Source organism: Nuphar pumila, chromosome 9, assembly GCF_984573655.1.
Source record: "Nuphar pumila chromosome 9, dmNupPumi1.hap1.1, whole genome shotgun sequence".
NCBI lineage: Eukaryota > Viridiplantae > Streptophyta > Magnoliopsida > Nymphaeales > Nymphaeaceae > Nuphar > Nuphar pumila.
The window spans coordinates 113,582,891-113,609,112 of NC_143257.1; the positions used below are offsets into that span (position 1 = coordinate 113,582,891).

A 26,222-nucleotide genomic window follows, 5' to 3' on the forward strand; every position below is an offset into this window, starting at 1 on the left:
TTTTATTTATTCAAAAATCAACCTCTCGCAAATACATTCAATTTATTCATTCAAAAATCAACTTGTTCATATATAAATTCATTTGTCTCATTTGAAAGTTTATCATCTCACATATGTATTCATTCCACTCATTCAAAAATCAACTTGCTCATACATACATTCATTCCACTCATTCAAAAATCAACTTGCTCATACATGCATTCATTCAATGCATTTAAGAACCACCGAAAGGTAAACCGCCAGCTGAAATGACAAGACGTATTATAGCATATGCCACAAGACCAATTGCTCGAACTCCATATACAACATATGCCTTTATTGTCTCTCTAAGCACCCTTTGCTTGATATGTTTCTGAAAGATTTCAAGCAGTTAAATGATGAAGAGGCTTTGTTTAACAGCAACCAACAAAAACAATATAGCAAAACAAGAATGAGTTAGATAACCTCCTCAAATAAAAAGATTGTTAAACAATAAATTTGTTTTAGAAGAAAGCGACGTACTACTGGATTGAGATTTCAATTACAAAACAGAAGGCTAATCAAGCATGAATTCAAAGGCATGCCAGGTGTACAAGCTGCATTATCCAAAATTAGTATATACATCTGGTTGCAAAAATGTACCATTTACAGCAAGAGCAGTCATGAAATCAGCGTTACATATAATTGCACTGAACACAAGGCAGAAAAGAACCATCAGGTATCAAACAACATGATGTAGCCCAAGCTCTTTCAACCAATACAAAAGGCTAAGCTAAGGAATTTAAGGGCATGTTTGCAACACCTTGTGATTCTTGGATTTTACCAGCTTCCAATGATTGCAAATCACATTGAAAGCACTTTCTACAAGTTAAGTGAAACGTGAGAAAGTGCAAGTTGTGATTGTGATTCTCACTTGATAATGCTTCTCACTAGAATACTGTCAAAGTTGGTCACAAGACAGACCTTGTGACCAACAATCTCAGCTCTGATTTCTCATTCGACCTGTGACCAAAGCAAACATGCCCTAAGTGGATAATAGTATGAAAATGAATTTAGACCAAAGGTTCAATAGTTAATAAGTAAATCAGAGCCTACACAAAGTCAATAACCTTTTGCATATGAAGGAACTTTTCGTCAACAGCGAGACACTTTTTAACCAATACTTAGTAGACAAACTAAAAGTAGATAAGCAGAGGATGATACACCAGCATACCTCAATATCACGTTGTAGCTTTTCCCTAACTTGTGAAGGGTCCCAACTGGCTCGTTCAACAGATGCATCTGATATTGTTTAGAAAATATTAGTAATAATGCAAGCAAACACAAGCACAAAAACACACATGTGCACACACATGCACATGCACGCACACACATGGAACAATGTATCAGGCAAACATGACCGTTCTATCTAGCTGGAAACCATAGGTCCATGTCATATCCACCCAATCTGACATAGTAGATGTGTTCAACATGGTATGTTTACTGAGGATTACAGCATAGATCAGGTTTTCCCAACGCAAAAACACAATTGTTTGAGAAGTGTATCCATTGTGGGCTAGGGTCTGGTCCACCAAAAAGATTAAAAAAGAAAAACTCAGACGTGGTGTTTTCTACCAAATATGATGCCATCTCAACATTATATATATATATATATATATATATATATATATATATATATAGAGAGAGAGAGAGAGAGAGAGAGAGAGAGAGAGAGAGATTGGTCTGTCCTCCCTAGTTTGAGTTACTGAGTATTGACTCAATATGGACCACTTCCAAAAGCTATGTGTTTCTTGATTAATCTGAAGCTGTAGATGTGTTCACCATTGTTCATTTGCTAGAAAACATGCCTTCCATGAAATTATTTTGATGAAAAAACTAGAACATTTTATTGCAAGATTTCGGTGCTTGAAATGAAATGAGGATCTTCCAAAAACGAACTAAGATCCTCAAGAGAAAGTGTTTAGAAAGACACTAAAGCATAACCCTTAAAAAGGATATAATGGGAAACACAAAAAGAGAATAAAATATATTCTTTATTGAAGTGGAACTCACAATGCTTAAGAAGCATTGGATCAACAATCTTGTGCTGAACAGGGGATCTTCGATTGCAGATCCCTCTCAGGTATAATCACATATTCAGTTTTTTGTCTGCCTTAGAACACATATGAGCATAATCGAATCACATATATAACTTTTTGCCTGCCCTAGAGCACATATGAGCATGATAGAATCACATATAGAGTTTTTTGCCTGCCTTAGAGCATATATGAGCATGCTATAATCACATATAAAGTTTTTTGCCTGCCTTAGAGCATATATGAGCATGATAGAATCACATATAAAGTTTTTTTCACTGTCTTAGAACACATATGAGCATGCTATAATCACATATTCAGTTTTTTGACTGCCTGAGAACACATATGAGCATGTTATAATCACATATTCAGCTTTTTGACTGCCTGAGAACACATATGAGCATGCCAAAATCACATATAGAGTTTTTTTACTGCCTTAGAACATATATCATTCACGATAGAATCACATATAAAGTTTTTTGCTTTGCCTGCCTTAGAGCACATATGAGCATGATAGAATCACATATAGAGTTTTTCTGTCTGCCTTAGAACACATATGAGCATGCTATAATCACATATTCAATTTTTTGACTGCCTTAGCACACATATGAGCATGATCGAATCACATATATAGCTTTTTGCCTGCCTTAGAGCACATATGAGCATGGTAGAATCACATATAGAGTTTTTCTAGCTGCCTTAGAACTCATCTGAGCATGATATAATCACATATAAAAAAATTTTAATGCCTTAAACACATATAATTCATGATAGAATCATATATAGAGTTTTTTGCCTGCCTTAGAGCACATATGAGCATGATAGAATCACATATAAAGTTTTTTTATTGCCTTAGAACACATATGAGCACATGATAGAATCACATATAGTTTGTAATTTATTTCATTATATTTTGTTTATTAATACTGACTGTTCTTTTCCTGTATAGGCTGCTAGCGATAATCAGCGTAGCGGAGCTGAAGGGACAGATAAAGGCAATAAAGAAGAAGACGCACAAAATCTTTGCGATGATTAGAGAACTGTGTTGAAGAAGTTCTATTTTTTTTTTGTTTCTTAAATGTAATTGTTGAATTGTAGATAATTAAACTTGTTAATTTTAAGGTGGAACGATTAATTGTTGTAGATTCCTTTTATATGAAATTTTTTGTGTGGTTTGTTTTTTATTTACAGGAAATATAAATTGTACAGGAAATATAAATTGTACAGTTCTCGGTATTTAATTTTCAAATAAATTTTTTTATTTTTTTTCGTGTTTGCGACGGATTAGCGACGAAACCATCTGTCGCTATGCATATAAATCTAGTGACGGCTTAGCGATGGACGTAAATCCTTCGCCAAGCCGAGGTCGCCGTTTAGTACCGGCGGATTGGCGACGGAATATATCGCTCGTTATTCCGTCGAAATTAGCGACGGACCTGACGACGAAGTTATTCCATCTCCAGTTAGCGTCGAAAAATTCGCGACGTAAGCATACTGTCGCCTCGTCGTCGCTAAGCCTGTTAGCGATGGATTAGAGACGGAATGTGGTCGTCGCTAATTCACTGCTTTGTTGTGGTGAAAACACAAAAAGAGAATAAAATATATTCTTTATTGAAGTGGAACTCACAATGCTTAAGAAGCATTGGATACATTTACAAGAGGGGCTGCACCCCTATATATACAAGTGAGAAGAGGAGATCTCTTAAGGAGCTCTCCTTGTAGCCATTGGAATAGTCCAACAGTTAGAAATGTAACCATTGGACTATTCCAACGGTTACCTTTCTAGTTAAGTTCGATGTGGAACTTAACTAGAGAAGGTATGTCTAGTTTTATTAGAACTAGACACTAAAAAGTGTTAAAATAAAATAAAGAAAAATACAGAAAAAGATAAAAATAGAGAAATATATATATATATTAATATATATATTTTACATTTTAACACTCTCCCTGAAACTTACGGTACAATGAGCAAAAGTTTGTTTAAGAGAAAGTGAAATCGGAGAACAACGAGAGGCTTTGTAAAGAAGTCTGCTAACTGATCTTCTGAAGTAACATATGACAGATCAATTGTCCCATGTAGATATTCCTCTCTGACATAGTGACAATCCATTTCGATGTGTTTGGTAAGTTCATGAAATGTTATGTTTCTTACAATGTAGATCACACACTTGTTGATACAGCAGATTTGTGAAACTTTTGTTGCTTCATCGCCCATGTCAGCAAGCAGACGTCGGAGCCAAACTACTTTCATGTTTTTAGTTGTCATGACTCAATATTCAGCTTCGGCGGATGATAGAGAGACCTTATGTTGATTTTTGTACCTCCATGAGATTAAAGATTCACCTAAGAAGACACAAAAACCAGTGGTTGAGTGTTTGTTATTAGGATCACCTTCCCAATTAGCATAAGTATATGCAATTAAATCAAGGGAGGATGAGGAAGACAAGAAAAGTCCTCGTGAAAGAGAGGATTGGATGAATCTGATAATGCGCATGACTGCTCCCATGTGAAAAGAGGTGGGAGCATGTTGAAACTAGTTTGTTGTGTAAACAACATGTGCTATGTCTGTCTGATAATGGATAGATAAGAAAGTGAGGAGTAGAATCTTCAAGAAGTTCTTCATCATCAATCTTCATTTTAATATTAACAACTTCTGATATGTCTACTTTCTTATCATCGGTAATGTCAGACCTGAAAACAATGTCAAAAGAAAATTTAGTTTAGATAATAAATATCCTCTACGCGAATATGTGACTTCAATGCCAAAAAAATGTCTCAATAAGCCTAAATCAATCATTTCAAAGTGAGATTTAAGGAGTGTTTTGATGTTTTCAACTTTCTGTTTATCGCTTCCGATGGTGATCATATCATCAACGTAGAGAAGCACAATAATTCTCGATAGGGGTATTATGGTCATTTCACATAATACCCGATAGGGGTATTTGGTTTTCTTCTTTTTTATTTTCTGTATTTCTTTCATTTTTTTTATTTTTAATTTCTTTATTTTATGCACTTAAGGGGCCCCACCATAGAGTCGTTGGGGGCTCCCAACGACTCTATTTGGAGCCCCCAAGTGGTCCCTTTGAGTGTATAAATAGGGATTCTCCTCCTTGTGTTTCTTCAAGCTTTAGAGCTCCTCTTTTAATAAAAAAAATCTATCTTTTTTATGTGTAGCCTTCTTGTAAGGCCTTTTCGTATTATCCCTTAGTGGATTTCCTCTTTGTGTGCCTTTGTGCCAAGTCCATTGTTGGACATTGTGAATGCATTTGCATTCTTGATTCTTCCGCATACTTCATTACAAAGGTATGTCTAGTTCTATTAGAACTAGACACTAAAAAGTGCTAAAATAAAATAAAGAAAAATAAAGAAAAATAAGATAAAAATAGAGAAATATATAATAATAATATAAATATTATTATATATATATCTTACATTTTAAGAATATGGACTACTGATTTTTAGATTCTTTTGCACACCTGGTTTGACATAAGAAATTCCCCATGTAATAAATGCTCAACTTGAAATAATCCAGGGTTTGATTTACAAAACATATGCAATAGAGCACCAATCCAGATGGATCCATACACAAACCAAGGAACACAAGCAAACAAATGCACATACATATAATGTGAGCTCCCTTACGAACCAGGGTTTTCAAGTTTTTTTTTTTAACTGAGAGTATGGATGTGATCTGCATGGTTGATTTCATGGGGATCAACTCTTGGATTATGTGATTCCAAATAGCTAGGTTTTTATATGTTTTTATAAGTTTTCAAAATAAGATCCAAGTGTCAAATCCTATCAAATAGACAATATTGAACACATCTGTGGGTCAGATTTGTAGAAAAAGTGCTGGAAATAACCTATCACATAGATATGCCAAATCTCATAGTGTGTCCCACTTGATACAGTTACAACTCATTTAGCATATGGTAGTGTCCACATGGCACCACGGTCAACCTCATTTGACCACCTTTCATTTATTATTAATATTATATATATATATATATATATATAGAGAGAGAGAAGAAATCACAAAGAAATTTGAGTAATATATACTTAATTAATAAAAAATAACCTTATAAAAATTGAAAATGAAGGAGAACCCTGAAATATGAATTGAATTACAAGGACTTTAAATAAATGAACCTAATTATGAAATATAAAAATGCATTAAACAAAAAGCCTAAACTTTTAATTATATTGCAAAAAGACCATTATATACTAAGTCACAGGGACTCGTCCATGTAGGTGTCACACCCGCGTCGACGCGATGCGATGCGGGTGCGGCACCTGGTGTGGTCAACACGACTCTGGGTGCGATCAACGCACCCAGGGTCATTTTAGTCCAATTTTCAGACATAAAAAAAAATGTTGCCCGATCAAAAGGATGTCGAAAGAGGATCAGGGCAAATTTTTTTTGCACTAATCCTCTCCTCTCCTTTCCCGTGCAGCTCCACTCATGTCCTCTTCTCCAGACGCCTCTCATGGGAGCCCAACACCACCTCCTCCTCTCCCTCGTCGTAGGTACCCTCTAGCTTCCTGCTCCCTCTGATTTCATGGTAGGGGCCGAGCCCCCCTCCTTGCTCCCTCTGATTTCAGAATCTGTTTTTGACAATGGAGGGTTCGAGCCTCTGACCCTATTCCCTCTTATTTCAGGGGAGGGGTCGAGCCCTTCCCTGTTTCCGGCAAGGGAGGGGCCTAGGCCCCCTTACTACTCCCTCTGATTTCAGGGGAGGGGCCGAGCCCCTCCCTGTTTTCGGCAGGAGAGGGGTCGAGACCCCACCCTGCTCCCTCTGATTTCAGGGGAGGGGCCGAGCCCCTCCCTATTTTTGGCAGGGGAGGGGCCCAGCCCCCCCCCCCCTCCCTGCTCCCTCTGATTTTAGGGGAGGGGTCGAGTCCCCCTCCATGCTCCCTCTTATTTCAGGGGAGGGGCCGAGTCCCACCCTGTTTTCGGCAGGGGAGGACCAAGCCCGCCTCCTTGCTCCCTCTGATTTCAATATATATTTTTTTATTTCAGGATAATGTTAGCATAATGAATTTCAATGTATTTTTTTTGTGTTTTCAGGATAAAAATGATGGATAAAGGAAAAGGACTTGCATCATTCTCGTGCCCACGTGTGAGTTCTATTGTTAGTTTTGCTGATAGTTATAGTGGGAGTGATGATGTGGGGCCACTATGAGTACATGTAGATAAACTTGCAAAAACTGGAGAAGGAGATGGTGGAAACAAGAGATTTCGATGCAAGCTCTGTGAAAGAGATTTTGTTGGGTCTTAGACAAGAGTGAAGCTTATTTGTTGAAGACACCAGAACATAACATTTCAAGATGCAGAAAAGTTGATGATGCAATGCAAAGACAATACAAGAAGAATATGAGAAGAGAAAGACAATAAGCGATTCTTGTGCAATTAGTGTGCCATTTGAAAGCCACCAAGAAGATGCTGAAAAAAAAGAAAAGTCAATGTAGGAGGTAGAAGAACGATACACACAACATTTAATACATATGAAAGGGAGGCTATAGATAGAAAAGTAGGGAGGTATTTTTATTATAGTTCACTCCCAATTAATGCGGCTAGAAATCCTTATTAGAAGAATTTAGTAACATTTTTGGCAAATTATAATTTGAGTGGCTATGTGCCTTCAAGCTCAAAAAAACTATGAATCACACTTCTTGCAGAAGAGAGGGCAAATGTGGAGAGGTTGTTGGAGATTAAAAAAAATTCATGGGAGCAAAATGGAGTTTCTATTGTTTCTTATGGATTGACAGATATTCAAAGATGTTCACTGATAAATTGCATTGCTTCTTCTCTTAGTAGCCTGGTATTCTTGAAAGCAGTTGATGCATCTGGAGGATATAAAAATACTAAGTATTTGAAGGGGTTGTTTATAGAAGTCATAAAAGAAATGAGTGATAAAAAAATAGTACAAAATTATTACAGACAACACTCCAGTTTGTAAAAGTGCAGCGTTGAGTTTGGAGAGTGAGTACCCTCATATTTTTTGGACTCCCTGTATAGCACACAACTTAAATCTAGCCCTAAAGAGCATCTGCAACCCCAAAAAAGAAGAAAAATCACAATCATATGCTTTATGTTCATGGATTGAAGATTTAGAAAGAAATGTCAAAAGCATTAGGAATTTTGTTGTTAACCATCATCGTGCTAATGCTATATTTAATAGGCATTCTGATGTGAAATTATTGAAGGTTGCTGAAACACATTTTGCATCCGTCATTGTGATGGTGAAGATGATTAAAAAAGTGAAGAATGCTTTGGTTAGCATGGTAACTGATGGAAATTGGACATTTTATCGTGCTAATGATGATGTCAAGGCTCAAGAAATTTATTATTGATGATGAGTTTTGGGACAGAGTGGTATACTTTCTTCAATTTACGCAACCTATTTGGGAAATGTTAAGAGAACTTGATAAGGATGAGCCCATGCTTCACAGACTTTACGAAATATGGGATAATATGATTGAAAAATACAAGTTGTAGTTTTCAAGCATGAAGAAAAAAATTCTGCATTGGATGATTCAGAATTTTTTATCAATATTCATTCAATTTTAGTCAGAAGATGGGATAAGAGAAACACTCATTTGCATTGCATGACACATTCTCTAAATCCAAAATATTATGCAAAAAAGTGGCAAGCAGGTGGTATTGGTCGTGTCCCTCCAAATATAGACCCAGAGCTACCATGACATAGAAATACGTATATGATAAGACTTTTTCCAAAAGCATATCTTCTAAATCAAGTCACACAAGAGTTTGGAAAATTTTCATCTTCGAGGTTATATGGACCGACATTATTCATGAGAGAAGAGGATAATATAGATCCTATCACATGGTAGTCAACATTTGGATCAGAAACACCTCTTCTCCAACGTCTTGCATTAAGATTGCTATGGCAGACTGTTAGTTCATCTTGTTGTAAAAGAAATTGGAGCACATATTCTCAAATCTACAACATGAAGAGAAACAAACTCACCAACAAGCATGCAGAGGATTTAGTATATGTTCATTCAAATCTTCGATTACTTTCGCGAACCAATGATGAATATAAGTACTAATTTGCTCTCTTAGTTATTTGATTATTTCTTAGTTTTCATTTAAATATACTTGTATTATATTTAACATTTTCAAATTGGGTTTTTAACGCAGTCAAGGAACATCCAAATTTTGGGATGTAAACCCAAAAGAGTGTGACCTCGAGGGAGACCATGATTTCAACATGAAAAACATGAATTTGTCTGAGTCCAGTCTTCCTTCTAATGATGCATTTGATGATGGAGAAGAAAATTATTAAGATCCATTACTTCATCGTCATATACATTGTAGGATATACTTTTGGTATGTAATTTAGTTCTTTTTTGCTTTACTTATTTGATTGATATTTAGGTTGATATATTACATGCATGATGAATGATATTATGACAATGTTAACTGTTAAAACTTCTAATATATATATATATATATATATATATATATATATATATATATATATATATATATATATATATATATATATATATATATATATACAATTTTTTATATTTTTGCCCTGCCGCACCCCTGCACCCAAGGTTTTTTAAAGTGTCGCACACCCGCACCCGCACCTGCACCCGCACCCGTACCCGTACCCGCACCCCTGTGACTTAGATTATATATATAGTAGGGGATAGCTGCCTACTCTGATCCTTGCCTACCGCCAGCATACCAAGCTTCTAAAGGGTTTTTTCATGTTTTCCTCAAATCTGACCATATAGATGTGTTCGACATACTTGATTTTATAGAAAGACTCTTGGATCATCCCTTTCTATCACATGGGTAGGAGTGCACACGAGCCAGGCTCAAGCTCGACTAGACTCAAGCCAAGCTTGAAAACCTGTGTACTTCCCAAGTTCAAGCTCAAGCCTGGCTCAGCTCGGCTTGAGCCGCACTAAATTACATAAAAAAAAATTCAGTCTCTTACAGGGCAGGATTTGAACCTAGGACCTCACGCATGCACACAAAAACGTTAACTACTTGGCTAAGGGGAAGTTATATGATTATTATCTAACAAAGAATGATGCATATCCTAAAAGTGGTCACCATATGATACTAATAATCAAACTTAAAAGGGCTAATTGAGCTTAATCAAGCTTGAACCCCCAATCAAGCTTAGTTCATTTATTTACTCAGACAAGCCCAAGTCGGGTTTAGAAGAGTCATTCCTGAGCCGAGCTCGAGCTAGCTCGGCTCGTTGTGCATCCCTACACATGGGTAGGTTTCTGTGAGGTTTGAAAATCAATGATGTAAAATTTTCATAAATATTCCAGCTTAAAAGTTTATATTTTTTTACCAAAAAAAACATGATCCAAGTGTTGTTTTCTAGCAAGTTGACCATATTGGAAAAACCTTGTTCGCTGGAGGTATATATATATATATCGAGGTGATTTTCTCGACGAGGATTTTTCTTTGGACTTTTAAATATATAAAATATAAAAGATATTAAAATTCATAAGAAATATAAAAAAATACTAGGTATTCTTGGAAAAAATATAAGAAAATAACTATGAAAAGTTTTTAAAATACAAAAATTGAGATTAAATATATAAAAACAACAAATTTTTTTCAAAAAATATCATGATATTATCACGATATTTTTATTTCTGGTGATATTTTGAAAATATCATGCTATTTTTTCGATCATATCGTAATATTTACAAAATATCAACGATATTGGCGACACTGGTATATATACATATGTGTGTATGTGTGTCATATTTTCTTGAATCCATGTCCCATTTGTGAGTCAAATACATGTCCGTGTCTATGTCTTTGCAACATACATACATACATACATATATATGAATATTCATATTTATGTATATATGAGCCAGCTAGTGAAGAAGTCGATTTTGATTCCATTGAGGATTAGAGGAAAATACGGAGAAGAAAAGAAAGAAAGCCAAGAAAAGATGGAATCTCTTCTTAATAGGATGAACCGGAACCCAAAGGCTTGCAAAAGTCGGACTATGAAACCGGTTAGGTTCCAACACGAAAAACAAAACCCAAAATAAAAAGAAGTGGCTCCAATTTTGTCCCCACCAATTTATGCACTCCAAGTTTTCAGCAAGCAAGGTGCCAAAAAAAATGATTTGATCATGAATCACCTAGCCATTTCTAGGAAACTAAAACCAAAAATGCATGTCTAAAAGTTATACGTGCTATACAAAAGATAACATATTTAATGTTTACTTGTAAGATTCACTTGGGAACACATGTTATCAACCAATGTTGTTAAAAACTAGTAGGGATGCAAAGAACAAGAAAGAACAAATAGAGAAATAAGCAAAGTAATAAAAAATAGTATAAGCGAAGACTATCAGAACTAAACATGCATGATGTCGAGTTTCACATGCATAAGTAGTTAACAGAGAAGCAGTAAGACAAAGTGCTAAAACAAGGCTGCATAAGCAACTAGTAGTCCAACTGATTCTACAACTAAAGTGTAACCGACTCAACCAAACAGTCAAGCAATAAATAAATGAAATTAAGGTAGTGGTTTAATATCACAAGTGTCACATTCCAATTATGAAGAGCAATATGCTATATAACTATTACAAGCATAGAATTGGCATGAGTAGGTTATTCACAAACAACGAACTGTGCAAGTAGTTTTAACTAACTAGTGCAACGCTACATCAAGCATGCATAGCTCAAACAAGTAGCACACTTAACTACTAAGCATATAAACAAGCATATCACAATATGCACATAAAAAAAAATAATGTGAACATGTTAACTTATGTTTCGATATTAGCTGGCCAGGTGAGTACGCGCAAGGCACGAAACATCCAAACAGTCGAGACCAGTCTGGGGGTCTATTATGCTATGTGTTTTATGATACCCCGAGTGATTGTCTGAGTCCGCTCCTAAGGGTACGACCAGTGACTAAGAGAGTAAATCCCCAAACGCCTAAGTGGCCCGTGGATGCATCCAAACTTCTGCAGAAGTGGTCTGAAAGCTATCTTTTGTAACACTTTTTCTCTTAACTCCGATGACTGGGAAAACCGAGTCTTTTGCTCATAGGGTGATTGTTAACAACCTATCCATTGGAGTTTTGTACCATCCCATCCTCTCTCTCGACGGGAGTCAGCGGGTCGAATGGGTATGTCAGGTGTTACTTAACTGAAGACCCATTTTATATGCTCTGGTCTTTTTACCCACTCGAGCATCTTGCCTGTAAAGGCAAAACCATCACTATTAAGTGATTTATATGCTCCATTGCACGTTGGAGGCAACCACACACCTCTCATCCTTCTCACCGTAGTACGCAACATACATGTTCAAAAGTACAACCACGATGAGAGGGGTCAACTTATTGAGGGTGAAAACATCACCATTTTTGTGTTCACAAACACGTGTCATTGCACGTTCGAGGCAACTACGCACCTCTCATCCTACTCACCGCAGTACGCAACATACTTGTCCAAAAGTACAACCACAATGAGAGGGGGGTGGGGTCTGGATCTCTCTCTCTCGTCTCTTTTTTTCCTTCTATTTTTCTCCTTTCTTCTTCCCTTCTTATTCCTCTGTTCTGCTTTTTCTTCCTCTCTTCTTTCTTCTTTTTCTTGTTTCCTTCTCCCCTCCTTCCTTTTCTTCTTGAGTTCTTCCTCCGTTCTTCTCTTTCTTTTTCTTTTGCCCTTCTTTTTAATGACTGGATTTTTTTCCAATTAATTGATTGTATATAAAAATTGTATATAACAATTTTGTTAATTTGTTTATGCTTTAGTTTGTTTATATAAAAACCATACATGTGAAATTGTGACTTTCAGTTTGTGTAATTATTTGCAAATATGCATGTGAGTGTGTATGTACATGTAATTGACTCTTAGATCATGGAAATTTAAAATATTTTTTTGTTAAATAAAAATGTTTGTTTTTTTTTGTTTGTGAGAACAAATGTAGATATGGATTATTATGTGTGATTTTAATAGTTTGATAAAGCTAATTTTTCATACAAGCATGCATGAAAATTTAGTTTAATGTTTGTTTAGAACTTTAGATGAATTTGTGTGCATTATATGATGATGTTGAGGAAATTGATTGTTAGTGATTTTGTTAATTTTTTATTTAATGCGCATATTGTATTTGTTAGATACTCAAAGAGATTTCTCATATTTCCCATTTACATGTTATTCTCATATTTTCAGTATTTATTTGATATTTCTTATTTTATATTAATTATTGCTTCACGAATAAAGCATTTTTTATTTATTTGTATTTTAGATATATATTTTTTAATTTAAAAGCTTTTAGAAATACATTTTTGAAGCTTACGCTTTACGCCTCGCTTCATTTTTGGTGGAGTGCTTCGCTATGCCTCAACGCTTTTCACAACATTGTTATCAACTCTCTCTTTGAGAAACACTGTACGTGCATGTGTGCATACATGTGCCAATAGATGAAAGGGAGCTTTATAGTTGCAGCATACATAGATAAAAAAAACATTGGGAAGGAGAACCCAAATTAGTAAAATTCAAACCTGTAAATTTTATGGTAAAGAAATCGGAACAACATTTTTTTTTCTAAGTAGACTAAGAGGAGAATTTTCCGGGTAACTACCTGCACATCCTTGATCAAATTTTGACATGCAATGAATGGCACAATTTTCAGCCGCCGCAGCTAATCCTTCACCTCGTTGTAGAGCTTGATCAAAGACACTTTTAACACTATCTAGAGTTATAGCGCTTAGGTGCCCCAGCACAGATTGATATGCAGGATAAAAAAGCTACAAAGGTGAGAAAAATAACCATGAGAAAGTAAATCATATGTAGCACTCTTGAATGGCAAGATCAACTAAGATACTTTTGGAGAGTGTCATTATACTTGGCAAAATAAATATCAAATCCGAAAATTGCACAACAGTGTGAAATGAAAGCTTATTTTGTCTCACACAGTTATTGCGAGCAATGCTTGTTAAGAGCCCCCAACAAGATTCACACAGTAAATGGTTTTTTTTCACAATATAACACTTTTAAATTCCTCACCCATTAAATATCCAATAGAATGGGTGGTTTTTACCATGTTAAACACAACTTCAACCATGTACAACCCGAATGGCAGTGCCTTTTTGTTTGAAATTGTGCCCAATCATTTCCAACAATGAGGTATGGGTTAATAGGTGTATCATGTCATGCACTGCATGCCTGACTGAGCAAAATTCATGTGTAACTTCGAAACCAAGAAGCCAGAGATGGGTGAATTGGGATGTTTCTCCTTCTATTTTATTCTTTCTAGCTCATATTCCTGCTGTCCCTAGAGTAATTGAGTTTGATTGTTTTTTTATGATGAGGATGAAAACCCCGGGTGGGGGCCCACGACAATTGAATACGATTATTCTGCATTACTTTTTATACTTTATCTTTTTAACTTATGATTTTTGGGAATGGTAAATGTAGAACCAGAGGGATATGTTACCAAAACCTATTATGATTTCTAAGGCAGGGTAAACAATGGCAGCATGGACATGGGTTGTGGGTTATTGACCACCTATTGCAGGGGGTTCCTGAAGGCCCTGGAATGTTAGCCGGTGCACACACATGGTTTGAATCTGGTATTAAAGACAGTACCATACTATCCCATAAACCTCATTAATATTTTTAATAATCTATTGAGTGGATCAGAGCCTACAGATGTGACCTCTATGGATAAATTAGTACAAGAACATAGTTTAGGTTTTGATAGTCAAAGAAGGTGTTTAATGACAAGTGAAGACAATAACCCACAATTCTCTAAACTTTCATGATACAAAAAAACAGATTTTTCTGTTGGAAGTTGAAAGAATTCAATCCAAAACATGTTTTATAATTAAAAAATGTTGAAGTAGTACTCTTGTTCAAATTAAGTAGATTAAGTCATGCAACTGTAACTTCTAAGCAAAATATTCAATAGAATTTTAGAAAATCAAGGGGCTTACCTTTTACGATGTAGCATCTAAAATATAACTCCCTGAACTGTGGGGGAAAAAATGTACAAGCACAAATATATTGGTATATTTAATACGTGGGTCATGCAGACAACCAGATATGGAGATGACACCACAAATTTCTAACGTGGGTCCATCAGAACATCTGAAGTCCCAACAAAAATAAGGCATAAGTGATTAACCATATAAATAGTAAATAAAGTGCATGAGATTTCTACATGATAGCATGGAGGGGAGTTTAAAGTGAACCTTAATCCAATTCTACGCATATTATTGATCATCAAATTTCTAAGGATGTCTATAGTTCCAAGCTTCAAGAAGAAACGAAAACTTCCAAATTCTAAAGACGAGAATTTATTTTTAAGATTACACTTAGCGCTTTGGATTCCAACTTTTGGCGCTTTGGATCTCGAACAACTTTATCATAATACAAAGCTTCCGTATCATACCTGTTGAAGCAAAAATATGAGTTAGGTTCCGATTCGTGGCCTAACATTGAACAATTCAGATGACCTGCAAGCAGTCAATCAATACACTAATCTATGCCAACTTATATGTCAATTATCTATTAGTATTGATAGTATAACTGAAATAGAAAAATATATTACATCACAATAGTCTATGTCACACAGACTCAGCTAGGAGGTCGGCGCACCGCATCGAGAGGGGATGGACACGGTCCACAAGTGTTGGACTCGGTCAACGCACCCGAACCGAGTCTGTCCACTTTTTGGACTCGATCAACTTTGATCAAGTTTATTTTTGTCCATTTTATGGCAAAAAAAAGTATAAATAAATAAATATATATATATATATATATATATATATATATATATATATATATATATATATATATATATATATATATAACAAATTTTACAAATATAAGAGTTCCCATTAAGTCTTTGTACATAAGCCCTAAACCTAAACAAATCGCGTCTGGTCCATAAGAAACTGGGTGTCAAACATAAGCCCAAGAAAAAAAAATATGGCTCCACAACGCACCCGGGCCGCGCCGGAAGAGCCCCTGGACCCCCCTTCTGTAAGGGCAAAAAAATCTCTAAATCAGACTCCACAACTCATGAGTCTTCACTGTAATAGCACAAGTCAGCTACTTTATGATATTACTGAACAATAAAAGAAAATCTTATGAATTTAGAAACAATTTCATACTTCCATCCCTATGACAATATGACAACAATGCTAATATAACTAGAAAAAACTTTAACCGAATCTTTAATATTTCACTTATATTTTATGCATGTGTCCTTATTTTTAAATTATCACATGCAGGCACTCTCTCATAACCAGAAATAGAGAATCCAAGAGTATAAAAGCTTATTTGTTTATTTTTGCTTTAAAATTTATAATCTTTATGTGTTAATTTATTGTTATATATATAATTATATATATTTAAAATATATATATATATATAGCCGAGTCCCCGTTTCCGAAATTTTTGAAATTGGGCCACACCCGTGTCACACCAGCACCCATGTGGCATAGGTTTTCTTATATATCTGCATGCATAAATATGGGCCTTTATATGCCATTGTTGTCATTACCTACAAATGCCTCCTTTTTTTTGCTTTTTTTTGTTTTTCATGACTAACCTTACAGATGTGATCTACATCTTAGTGGGAACTCCGATTACAACACATAGGCAGAATTTTACAAGGCTTGAAAAATCAACTACAATGTTACGATACTTTCCCAGGTCATAAAATCGTGTTTTTTCATCAAAGAAGCATTATTCAAAAGACGGTTCCCACTATTTTGAACATGCTGAATTCCATCCATGAGGTCAAATTGGATCAAACAACCCATGCATGGGACATCCAGAGGCGTTTGTACATAATGGCAACATTACTAATACATTACCCTATATACATACATACATATATAATATATAGAGAGGGAGAGAGAGAACCCCAGAAACACACACAAGCACATTATTTTCGATATTTATCCACTGGGAGCAGGAGAAGCCAAATGCGGATTATATAATTATGACTTGTTACTCTTCCTATTGATTCAGGAGGAGATAGTAGATAAAGGAATATATAAATATGCATAACAGGCCGAGTCCAGTCTTAAACATCAGTGTTGACAGGTCTTGGCATCATGTTGTGCTGCCCCAACTGAAATACGAGAAACATTCATTACTTATTATTTAGTGGGTATTTTTTTTTTTTAAGATGCACATAGTCATCATGATCAATCACAACTGAACTAGTCTTCAAGAAAAGCTGAGATCTCAAGACAAAGACCATCAGGTATTAGTTATTACATTCCCGTCTCTTAGAAAGAGCCGCTACACGATCGGACCAGACAGGTCCTCTACATCTAAATTAGATCAATTTGCAAACAATTTAGGTGGCCTAATTAGTTGTTTTCGCTATGTTGGTTGATACAGTTTTACTGTTAACAGGTGAATAAGATCAAAAAATCATATGGAGGCATCAGGTGTTTAAAAAACAGAAAATGCAAAGATGGTTTACCCTAACAAACAGGAATCTAGAATTGCAGTGAGTTCCTGTCCAAACCCAGGAACTGGACCCACTTCTGCAGCCCGTTTCAGCTTACACCAAACCTATTAAAATAGTATTACAGGGCACAGTGTGTTATAACTGGCAAAATTAATCCTAACTACCTGCAATGACCACAATGCCCAATGTAAATTATATACCTTATCAGCTGTTAAATCAGACAATTTCTTTTTGGCAATTTTTTTACACCGGAGAGCCGACATCAATACCTATGATCATGAGCGGAAAGAAGAATACTTCAGTCTGAACAAATAGAAGACATCCATGGTAAAATCTATTTCTTAAATAAACAAGGGATATAATATAACCCATTTCTTAAATCCACAATAAGGGACATCAAAATCAGGAACGATAGAACACGTGATTTGAAGGAAGATCGAGGTCCTTGTTCTCTTTAATACGTTTCCAGATCTGTTGTGCATTAAAAGCAAATTCCGAGGCAGGCACATCACGAGCCAACTCTCCAGATGCAATAGAACGAATTTGTTGCCTTAAACCTGAGACCTTCATAATTATTTAAATAATTGTCAGGTCTTCCCATGAAACCGAAAACACGCAAAGGCACATAAAATCCGGCATAGACTGACACAGGTAAACCATGGTGAATAGAACAGTTGTGCCCGGTAGGTAGTGCATAAGAAAATGATCATTAAATTGAGATACATTGATAAAATCTGTCTCATGTAAGAATGGTAAAACAAAATACCTCATTCTTAAATTGCTCTTTCTTGTCCTCATAACTTGACAGGGCCACAACTTCCACCTGGACGTTGAACATGAATGATGAGTTCCAATCAAGGAGGCACCACCGAATCATTTTATATGCAAAAACTCTATTCATGTTATCAAACAGAAACTTACATTAAAAAATTCACTAAGTGGAGTGTCTTTATGATTCTGTGGCTTGTTAACTGTATCCCATATCTAAAACATAAAAAAATAGTTTAAAGCATGGAAACATCAATATTTGACAACCAAGCAATATTGATGAGTTACCTTCTGTATGTCTTTTCTCAAGTCTGCTTCCAACTTTTTAAGAGGCGTCTGCATGCAAAACAGAAACAGAATGACAAAGAAAGCAAAAACTATAGTTTAAGTATCTCTATGTCACCAAATGCAAACCTTTGTTTTATCACGTATGACGAATAGCAAAGTTGTTTTACGAGATTTAAACAATGACAATTGCATCATAGCCTGTGATTACCAAATGAATAAAGTAGTTAGCAGGTGAAAACATCACATTGTCTGCTAACGCAAAGGGAGAGCACCTGGAAAACAGTCTTTATGAGAGGCTTATTTGCTGCTTGTTCACGTCCAAAGTCATGACACCACCTAAAACATAACATTTCAAGTTACTGTAAACAAAAAGTGCACCACTTTGACCAGGAAAAAAAGCATGTCAAGAACTTATGTACTCACATGTTTATAAGTACTATATCCGAAACAGCCAAGGCAAAAAGAGCACTCTGCTTCTCAAATGCAGTATCATCCTGAAAACAAGCAGCATGCCACATAATTAGACCATGCAAATTGAAGTACTTCCACTAGATAAGCTGAATCAGAACAATGACAGCATTACATCATAAGTGCTTTCTCATACACACCATGGCGCTAAGGGTCCCCAGGAAGCACCAGAATACAGCAATTACAAACCATGAATAATGATAAATTACAGCAAGCCATAAAGAAACACATAAATACATAAAACACAAGCAACATTATTTTTGTTTCACAAGCATGAAGGTAGAACAGTAATTAATTGAGCATGGAAAAGCTAAAATTCTAATGAAAAGAAGCAAATCATATTTTGAATATAGAAGAGTGGATCATAAAATTGTTTCCTTAAAGACTGCAGCACCCAACTGACAAATACAGAGTGAAACCACCCACATAAAGTGAAGAGACATGACAAGAGTGAGATTGAGGTTATTTGAAAAGGTATCATGACAATGGTAGTTCAAGCACATTAAAATGAGTACCACCATTGGTAATGTTTACATGGACCACTTTCAAGCATGCAAAAGCCACAACAAGCCTATAATATCAACTTAAATCAATAAAAAGAGTATCACCATGCCAGAATATTTTACGCTGCTACTGTCATGATACCTTTTCAAATACTGGACTACCATCGAGGAGAATTACAAGCAACTGACATGGCAAAAAATAAAACTTATGTTGGAGAGCAAATTAAATACTACATGGGTACCTCGAAACAAATAATAAGTACTTAAGAAATGTAAGATTTTCTATCGAACATACAAGCACTACATTGTCACCCAGAATCATGTGCATGAGGAATTCACTAAGCAGAAAAGGCTTCAAATCTAAAGACTGTCGTAGGAATGCTAATTGAGACCTAGTTTTTTTTGTATTCCTTTTCTTTTGGTATATATATACTCTTTTTTTCTTCCTTTTCTTTTGGTATATACTCGATGCACTACATATCTTCGAGAAGATGTATCTACAGACATTTCTTTAACTATATACTATTTTGTACAGATAGGATGTTAGATGGCACTACGTACATAAAGCTTTGTTATGCTCATTCATTACTATGACAAGCTGAACAAGACCAGCAAGAAACACCAATAGCAGTGCCAGTAATAGCAATCACCATCGTCATCATTATTGATTTTATTATTAATGATGGTGATGAAGCATGTTGTAAGCTATGTCACTAATATTGTTCTTGGGAATACCTCAGAGCTGAAAACATAAAGGTGCTGTTTGGATGGCACCCAAAACCAGGTTAGAAACCTGGTTTTGGGTAAAAACCCAGATACTAGTTGGGTTTTGGTGTTTGGCTGACACCAAAACTTTCTTATTTCGGCTGGGTTTTTGCCGAAACGAAGCTAAGTTAAAAAAAAAAAACGCCCTTGGGTTGGAAACCCAGTTTATCAGGGGAGGGGTTATCCCAACCCCACCCAAGCTCTCTCCCACCCAAGTGCATTCTGGCGATTTCTGCGTGCAGTACCAGTCTGGCCCCAGCCGGAAATGGCTGGAAGCATATCTTTTTTTTTTAAACCATGGTAATCCGGCTAGCCACCGGCCGGGATGGTGTCACCCATGTCAGGATACACCATCCCCGCTGGCAATTTTTGTTTTCATTTTTTTTGGGGCCAGCCATTTTTTTTCTTTTTGTAATTTTTTTCCTAAAATGAGGGCTGACCATTTTCCACCCAGCCACCGACCGGAAAATGGCCAGGGCTATTTTTTTTATATTTTCTTTTTGGGTGACCAAAAATCTGAATATCAGGTTTGCCAAAAAACCTGATTTTAAGCAAAACCTGGGTTTCTCAAACGCAGATTTTGCCCCCTGTCATCCAAATGGCCCCAAAGAGATTATCAGATCTAGACATTGAATTCTTTCCATCTTGTGACCACATAGAGATAATCTTACAACCACATTGTGATAAACAAGCTCAGATCTAGTGTACCTTTGAAAATATCAGGATAGACTTGAGATACTGCCATTTTGGAAAAACAAAAATACATCATATTCACAAATTATCAGAAGTATTTTACAATGGAAGTTCCAATTAGGGATTATCAAATGACTAGATATGACCCAAGTATAACCAATAGGACAAAACTTAGAGTTTCTACTGGGTCCGATGACATCATCAAATCTGGCCAATCACGGACAAAGCGCACTTAGGGTCAGGCCACAGAGGAGAGTATAGTACTTCCAGGCCAATTACATATACCTAAAAATTTCCAGGATTCATCTGATTAGGCCTTCCTTGGTCATGAACAAAAAGTCTCTGGGACTAAACAGAGTCAAGGTTAACTGAAGGCAAAACCATGAAGTAGCTAGCCAAAGTCTGATCACATACAGCCGTAGCACTAAGAGACCCAAACTGAAAGCATCTGCACTATAAAAGATGAATAAAAGGAAAGAAACACGGTGTAAAACATTAAAGTTTTGTATAATCACCTCTCCTCTCTCTCTTCCATCAGTACCCTCCAAATCCATAACAAATGTGAAGGGATCAATATCAGCACACTTTTCTAACCAAATTCCTTTAGTAGTCTGACTCCTGAAAAGGATTTAATGAGCATTACTTCTCACATCATCCAATAACAACCAAATACAGCAACTGGTGAAGCATAACTTTTGAGGGAACATGCAGAGTTCATAGGAATTAGAAATCCAACAAAGGTCATCAAAGTTAGACACTTACCTTCCTTCCAAAGCATCCATTTCTCTAAATTTTGTACGAAAAAGATGGTTTAGAAGAGTGCTTTTCCCTGTTAAAAACAAAACATATAACGAGACTGTGATGCAAAAAACGTGTTTAACGTACATAGAATGCCATGTAAACTTAATCTTTTATTTTCTGAGAGAAGGATAGACTTAATCTTTTTCAACATCAGATAAATGAACCGTTGGACAATATTAAGCACGAATAAACATATTGGCACAAATGTTTCTCAGAATATATTCTATATATCAAACTTATTGTTGAGGAAAAACAGGCTTTCCCATAAGTGTGAATCAATGGAAGCAATACAAAATATAACAACGGAAATAAAAGAAGCACACAAAGATTTATGTGGTTTCCTCTCAAACTGAGGTACGTCCACGGCGATCGATAGGTCAGCTCCTTCCACTATCTTCAAACAAATATTACAAAGTGGCCAAAAGGCATAAGCCTTAAAAACACACAATGTGTAACGAAATAACAAGAGGATAGACCTCGAAGAACAAAGAACAAATGTTCGAAAAAACAAACCTCTCACGAAACTGTTCTGAAAGAAGTGTAGCAGCACTTCTTGCTTTGTTCTCTCCACACCCTTCTCGGTGCTCTAAAAGTGTATCCCACTCTATCGAAAAAATCTTTCACCTCACACTCATCCCCTTTAAATAGAGAACGTGACTAGCATTTAATGTGGAAGACTAAACGTCATCCACAAGTTACGAAGTGCCTGAATCGCCTTACCACAAATTGCTATCTAGCTCAAGCACAAGTCGCAATGCAACTAAATCACATATCGCTATGCAGCTAAAGCACAAACCACAAATCGTCATCGGCAAATCGCTGATCCTCAAATCTTTGAACAGTTGAATCATCATTCAACTGAGAGTACTTCTACAAATCGCTATCTGGCGAATACTGAAATCGTCCTCGAGACAATCAAATGTCATGCTTGGGAATTCTGCTTCGATAATGAATGTGCATGGTTCCAATCATCATACCATACATGATCCATTATCAGACGATCCATTTCCAAGATAGATGGGTCCCATAAAGGAGGAAAACCCAACAATTATTACATCAGACGGTTCTTTAAAAAGACAAACAACTGATGTAGCAGCATTATGTCAAAGAACGTGAATCATTTGTGACACAAGCACATCAGCAAAATAAAAACCAAGTCCATTTTCATGCAGCAAGTTTTAAGTGATGTCCGATAGTATCAGACAATGCAAGAAAAAGCAGGAAATTATATCAACACGTTATAGATTTTGTGCAAAAGTAGGAGAGCAGCAAAAAACCATTATCTTCCATAATGCACAAAAATCCATTATGACACAAAACTAACAATGACTACAAAAGTTACCTGAATCCTCTTTCCCAAGCATATAGTATAAGCTTTGAAATAGTAAAGAAAGTAGATCTCCAATGAATACATATCATGCAAATGCTACAGAAAAAGTAAAGGAAAAAACAGCTGAAGTTACCACTACTTTGAGGACCCATGATGGAAACTACTGCATAGGAATCTCCACATTCACCAAAATTCAATGCTTTAGTGAGATCATTAATACCAGGAAAATCAAATGAACCTTTTGCATCAATAAGCTGAATATAAGAGCAACGTTTGTTCTTCATTTCTGCAATTAAGGAAAAAGGCAAAAGAGAAAAGATGTGTGAATCCAGAATCAGACTTGAGGATGCAAAGAAAAACCATAAAATGCTGAAGATAAGGCCTCAATTGAAGCATCCAACACAAGAACAGACTAAAATATGTATGCTTTATTATCAAACAATTGGCATATGTCCGCTGGATGAAGCTGAGAAGGACCCTCTCTTTAGGGAAGTAGATACTAAACAAGGAAATACACATATATCTATTGGTTGCCTAGGTACAGTGTAAAAAATGAGATATAGAACTCTCGAAATTCTTGTAGGAGTCAATGTTAAAGCTAAAAGCAATTGAGGATTAATGAAACTTTGATCACTGAATATTGTCGTCCTCCCATTCTGGTTGCAACTGCATCCCAAATTTGATACCCAGAGAGGTGGAACCTTACCTAAAAACACACTTCCAACTACTTTAGAGCATGATTATCATGAATTCAAGATCTGATTTACATAGTTTTTTTTATCAGAACTTATAAACAAGGGACAAGCTGAGACAAGGGAATGGAGTTATTCACATCAATAGCTAATAAAAAACATTCAAACTGGACTCAGTTGAGAATCAACCTACCAACCAAAGACCTACTGAAGTCTCTTCCAAGTCTACAATGTCTTGAAAGATTTGTTCACCTTCCAAAAGATGGCTCAACCAGTTACTGTTAAGGATGAAAGCAAACTGGATGTGATATATCCCAACCAGGTCAGCCTAACGAGCTTAAGGGGCTAGTGAAACACACACAAGCACATGTGCAAGATCACAAAGGGAGTGTGTCAGCGCAATCTCACAAGCACGCGTGCAAATTATCACATAAACAAAAAGCAAGAAGAAAGCAGATCACTTGAAGGAAACATCTATGTATTAAGAAAAGCAATTGTACATCAGTAGAAGACCTATATGTGTCGAAGTAGAAGCGAGCACAATCATGCTTCCACTAACACATATATATACAGGTAGGCTTTTAAGTCGGCCCAGGACCCCACAAACAATGAAACACACACTATAGGCAGAATTTTTGACGGGGTGAGAGTGGTGCAAAAAATTTCTCTCTTTTTTTTGTTTATTGTATTATAGCATAGACTCTTTACAAAGTGACAAACTAAGTAAATATCGAGTCAGCCAATGGTGGCCCCTTAACTTGCATATATTGATGATGAAATTGGACTGTCGGGAGAGAAGATCATTACCACATATATTGAAATTTCTATTTTTTTTTTGACGGGGTGAGAGTGGTGCAAAAAAAAGATATTATAAAAATTCGATAAACTTGAAAGGTGCATTTTCAATATCATTGGAAATTATTATTTTATATTAACGGATACAAGCTTCTCATGCATGAATTACACACATGTTTTTACACTTGAGAAAGCGAGTTTTTTAGGCAGCAACAGTGAAACGTCCCAAAGAAATGTGCAACAGTTCATCATGAAGATGGAAATTGTTGATCTGTAGTGGTCGACGGACATGGACCAACACTGACAAACTAGGTCAAGGTCGAAGTCCCTTGTCACCTACAAGGGCAAGTTTTTTTTTTATTTTTATTTTTGTTGCAAAACCTCTTCTTGTTATGTTATATTTAATATAAGTTTTTCTTTTTCTTTTGATTTTTGTTCCAGCTTGGAGAAACTAGCAACCTTGTCCAATGTACCAACTAGGGGGTGTCAACCGGTCACGACCAGTACCAAACCCTATAGGCTTTGAGTGTGGTGATAAATAAGAAGACCTGATTAAGACTTGGGTCTGGATTAATACATAAATCTGGGTATAGATTGTGAAATTTTATATCAAACTCGGGCCCGACCTGAGTTCCGATTAAGACCCACAATTTTTCAATGTAAAAAAAATGAAAAAAAATATTATTTTACTGGGTCCGGCCCGAGTCTTGTTCATGTAGTTCTTATCAGGTCCAGGTATGGTTTCTCTTATAGTGGGTCCGGACCAGATACCATACCCAAAAACCGAGGTCGGTTCAACCTGGGTCTGAACCAAACCCGACCCATTGACACCCCTAGTACCGATCCTTGGTAAATACTCTTGTGACTCTTGCTGTGTATGTGCAAAAAAATAATCCCATATTGATGAGAAAGAGTGGAAGGGCCATAGCAAGATGTATTATAAATGGATCTCCCACCCACTCGGATCTGCATAACTACTATTCCTAAGGGCTTTAGAAGCAGCATTAAATGTTTTACTTTCATTTTTCTTGTTCGCCCCTTCAAAAGTAAATATTGTTTTTTTGTTCTTACTTTGAGTGTTTTTTTTAGTTAATTTTAGATAGGACTTAGTTGACTCGGTCCAGGTATGGTTTTTCTTATGGTGGGTCCGATTGGATCCATGTTGTGCCATCATTCAAATCAGGTCTAGGTTTGGTTCTGCGTGAATCCTAACCAAACCCGTCCTTCAGCTTGCCCTTTTTTTTTTTACTGTTATTTAACAAAAGTCATTGCGCAATAAAATATTCATTTTTTCTGTGGATGAGATTTTGGTGGGATACCCAACCGAATCTGAATCCACTTAGTCCCATTCAATAGATCATATAAAATCTGAATTCGAACTGGATCTAATCCAACGAATGACCCCAATCTGAACACATAAGATTTATCAATTTAGAAAGTTGGGTACAAATTTGGCATTATAATTTTTCATTTTAACTGTGAGTTTGCGTCTATAATCTAAAAACCAATTACATGGATCAATTCAGTAAAAAATACCTACATCTTGATCAAATCTGAATCGTCTAAATCCCTAAAGCAGAGGGGCGCCGTACCAAAACT

At 36.0% G+C, this 26,222-nt stretch overlaps 1 protein-coding gene across 1 annotated transcript; it reads right to left on the reverse strand.

The window, feature by feature from the left end:
* Window positions 1-214: 214 nt before the first annotated feature.
* LOC149828929 (protein ROOT HAIR DEFECTIVE 3-like) lies at window positions 215-23,420 on the reverse strand. Its single transcript, XM_090017174.1, has 16 exons — window positions 23,270-23,420; window positions 21,768-21,834; window positions 21,521-21,623; window positions 19,000-19,070; window positions 18,849-18,912; window positions 18,703-18,774; window positions 18,577-18,624; window positions 18,442-18,504; window positions 18,287-18,343; window positions 17,941-18,084; window positions 17,721-17,789; window positions 17,533-17,624; window positions 15,402-15,480; window positions 13,669-13,834; window positions 1,193-1,260; window positions 215-352 (listed from the first exon to the last, which is right to left on the reverse strand). The coding sequence occupies exons 1-16, from the start codon at window positions 23,418-23,420 to the stop codon at window positions 215-217; spliced, it is 1,452 nt and encodes a 483-aa protein (XP_089873300.1).
* Window positions 23,421-26,222: the final 2,802 nt, after the last annotated feature.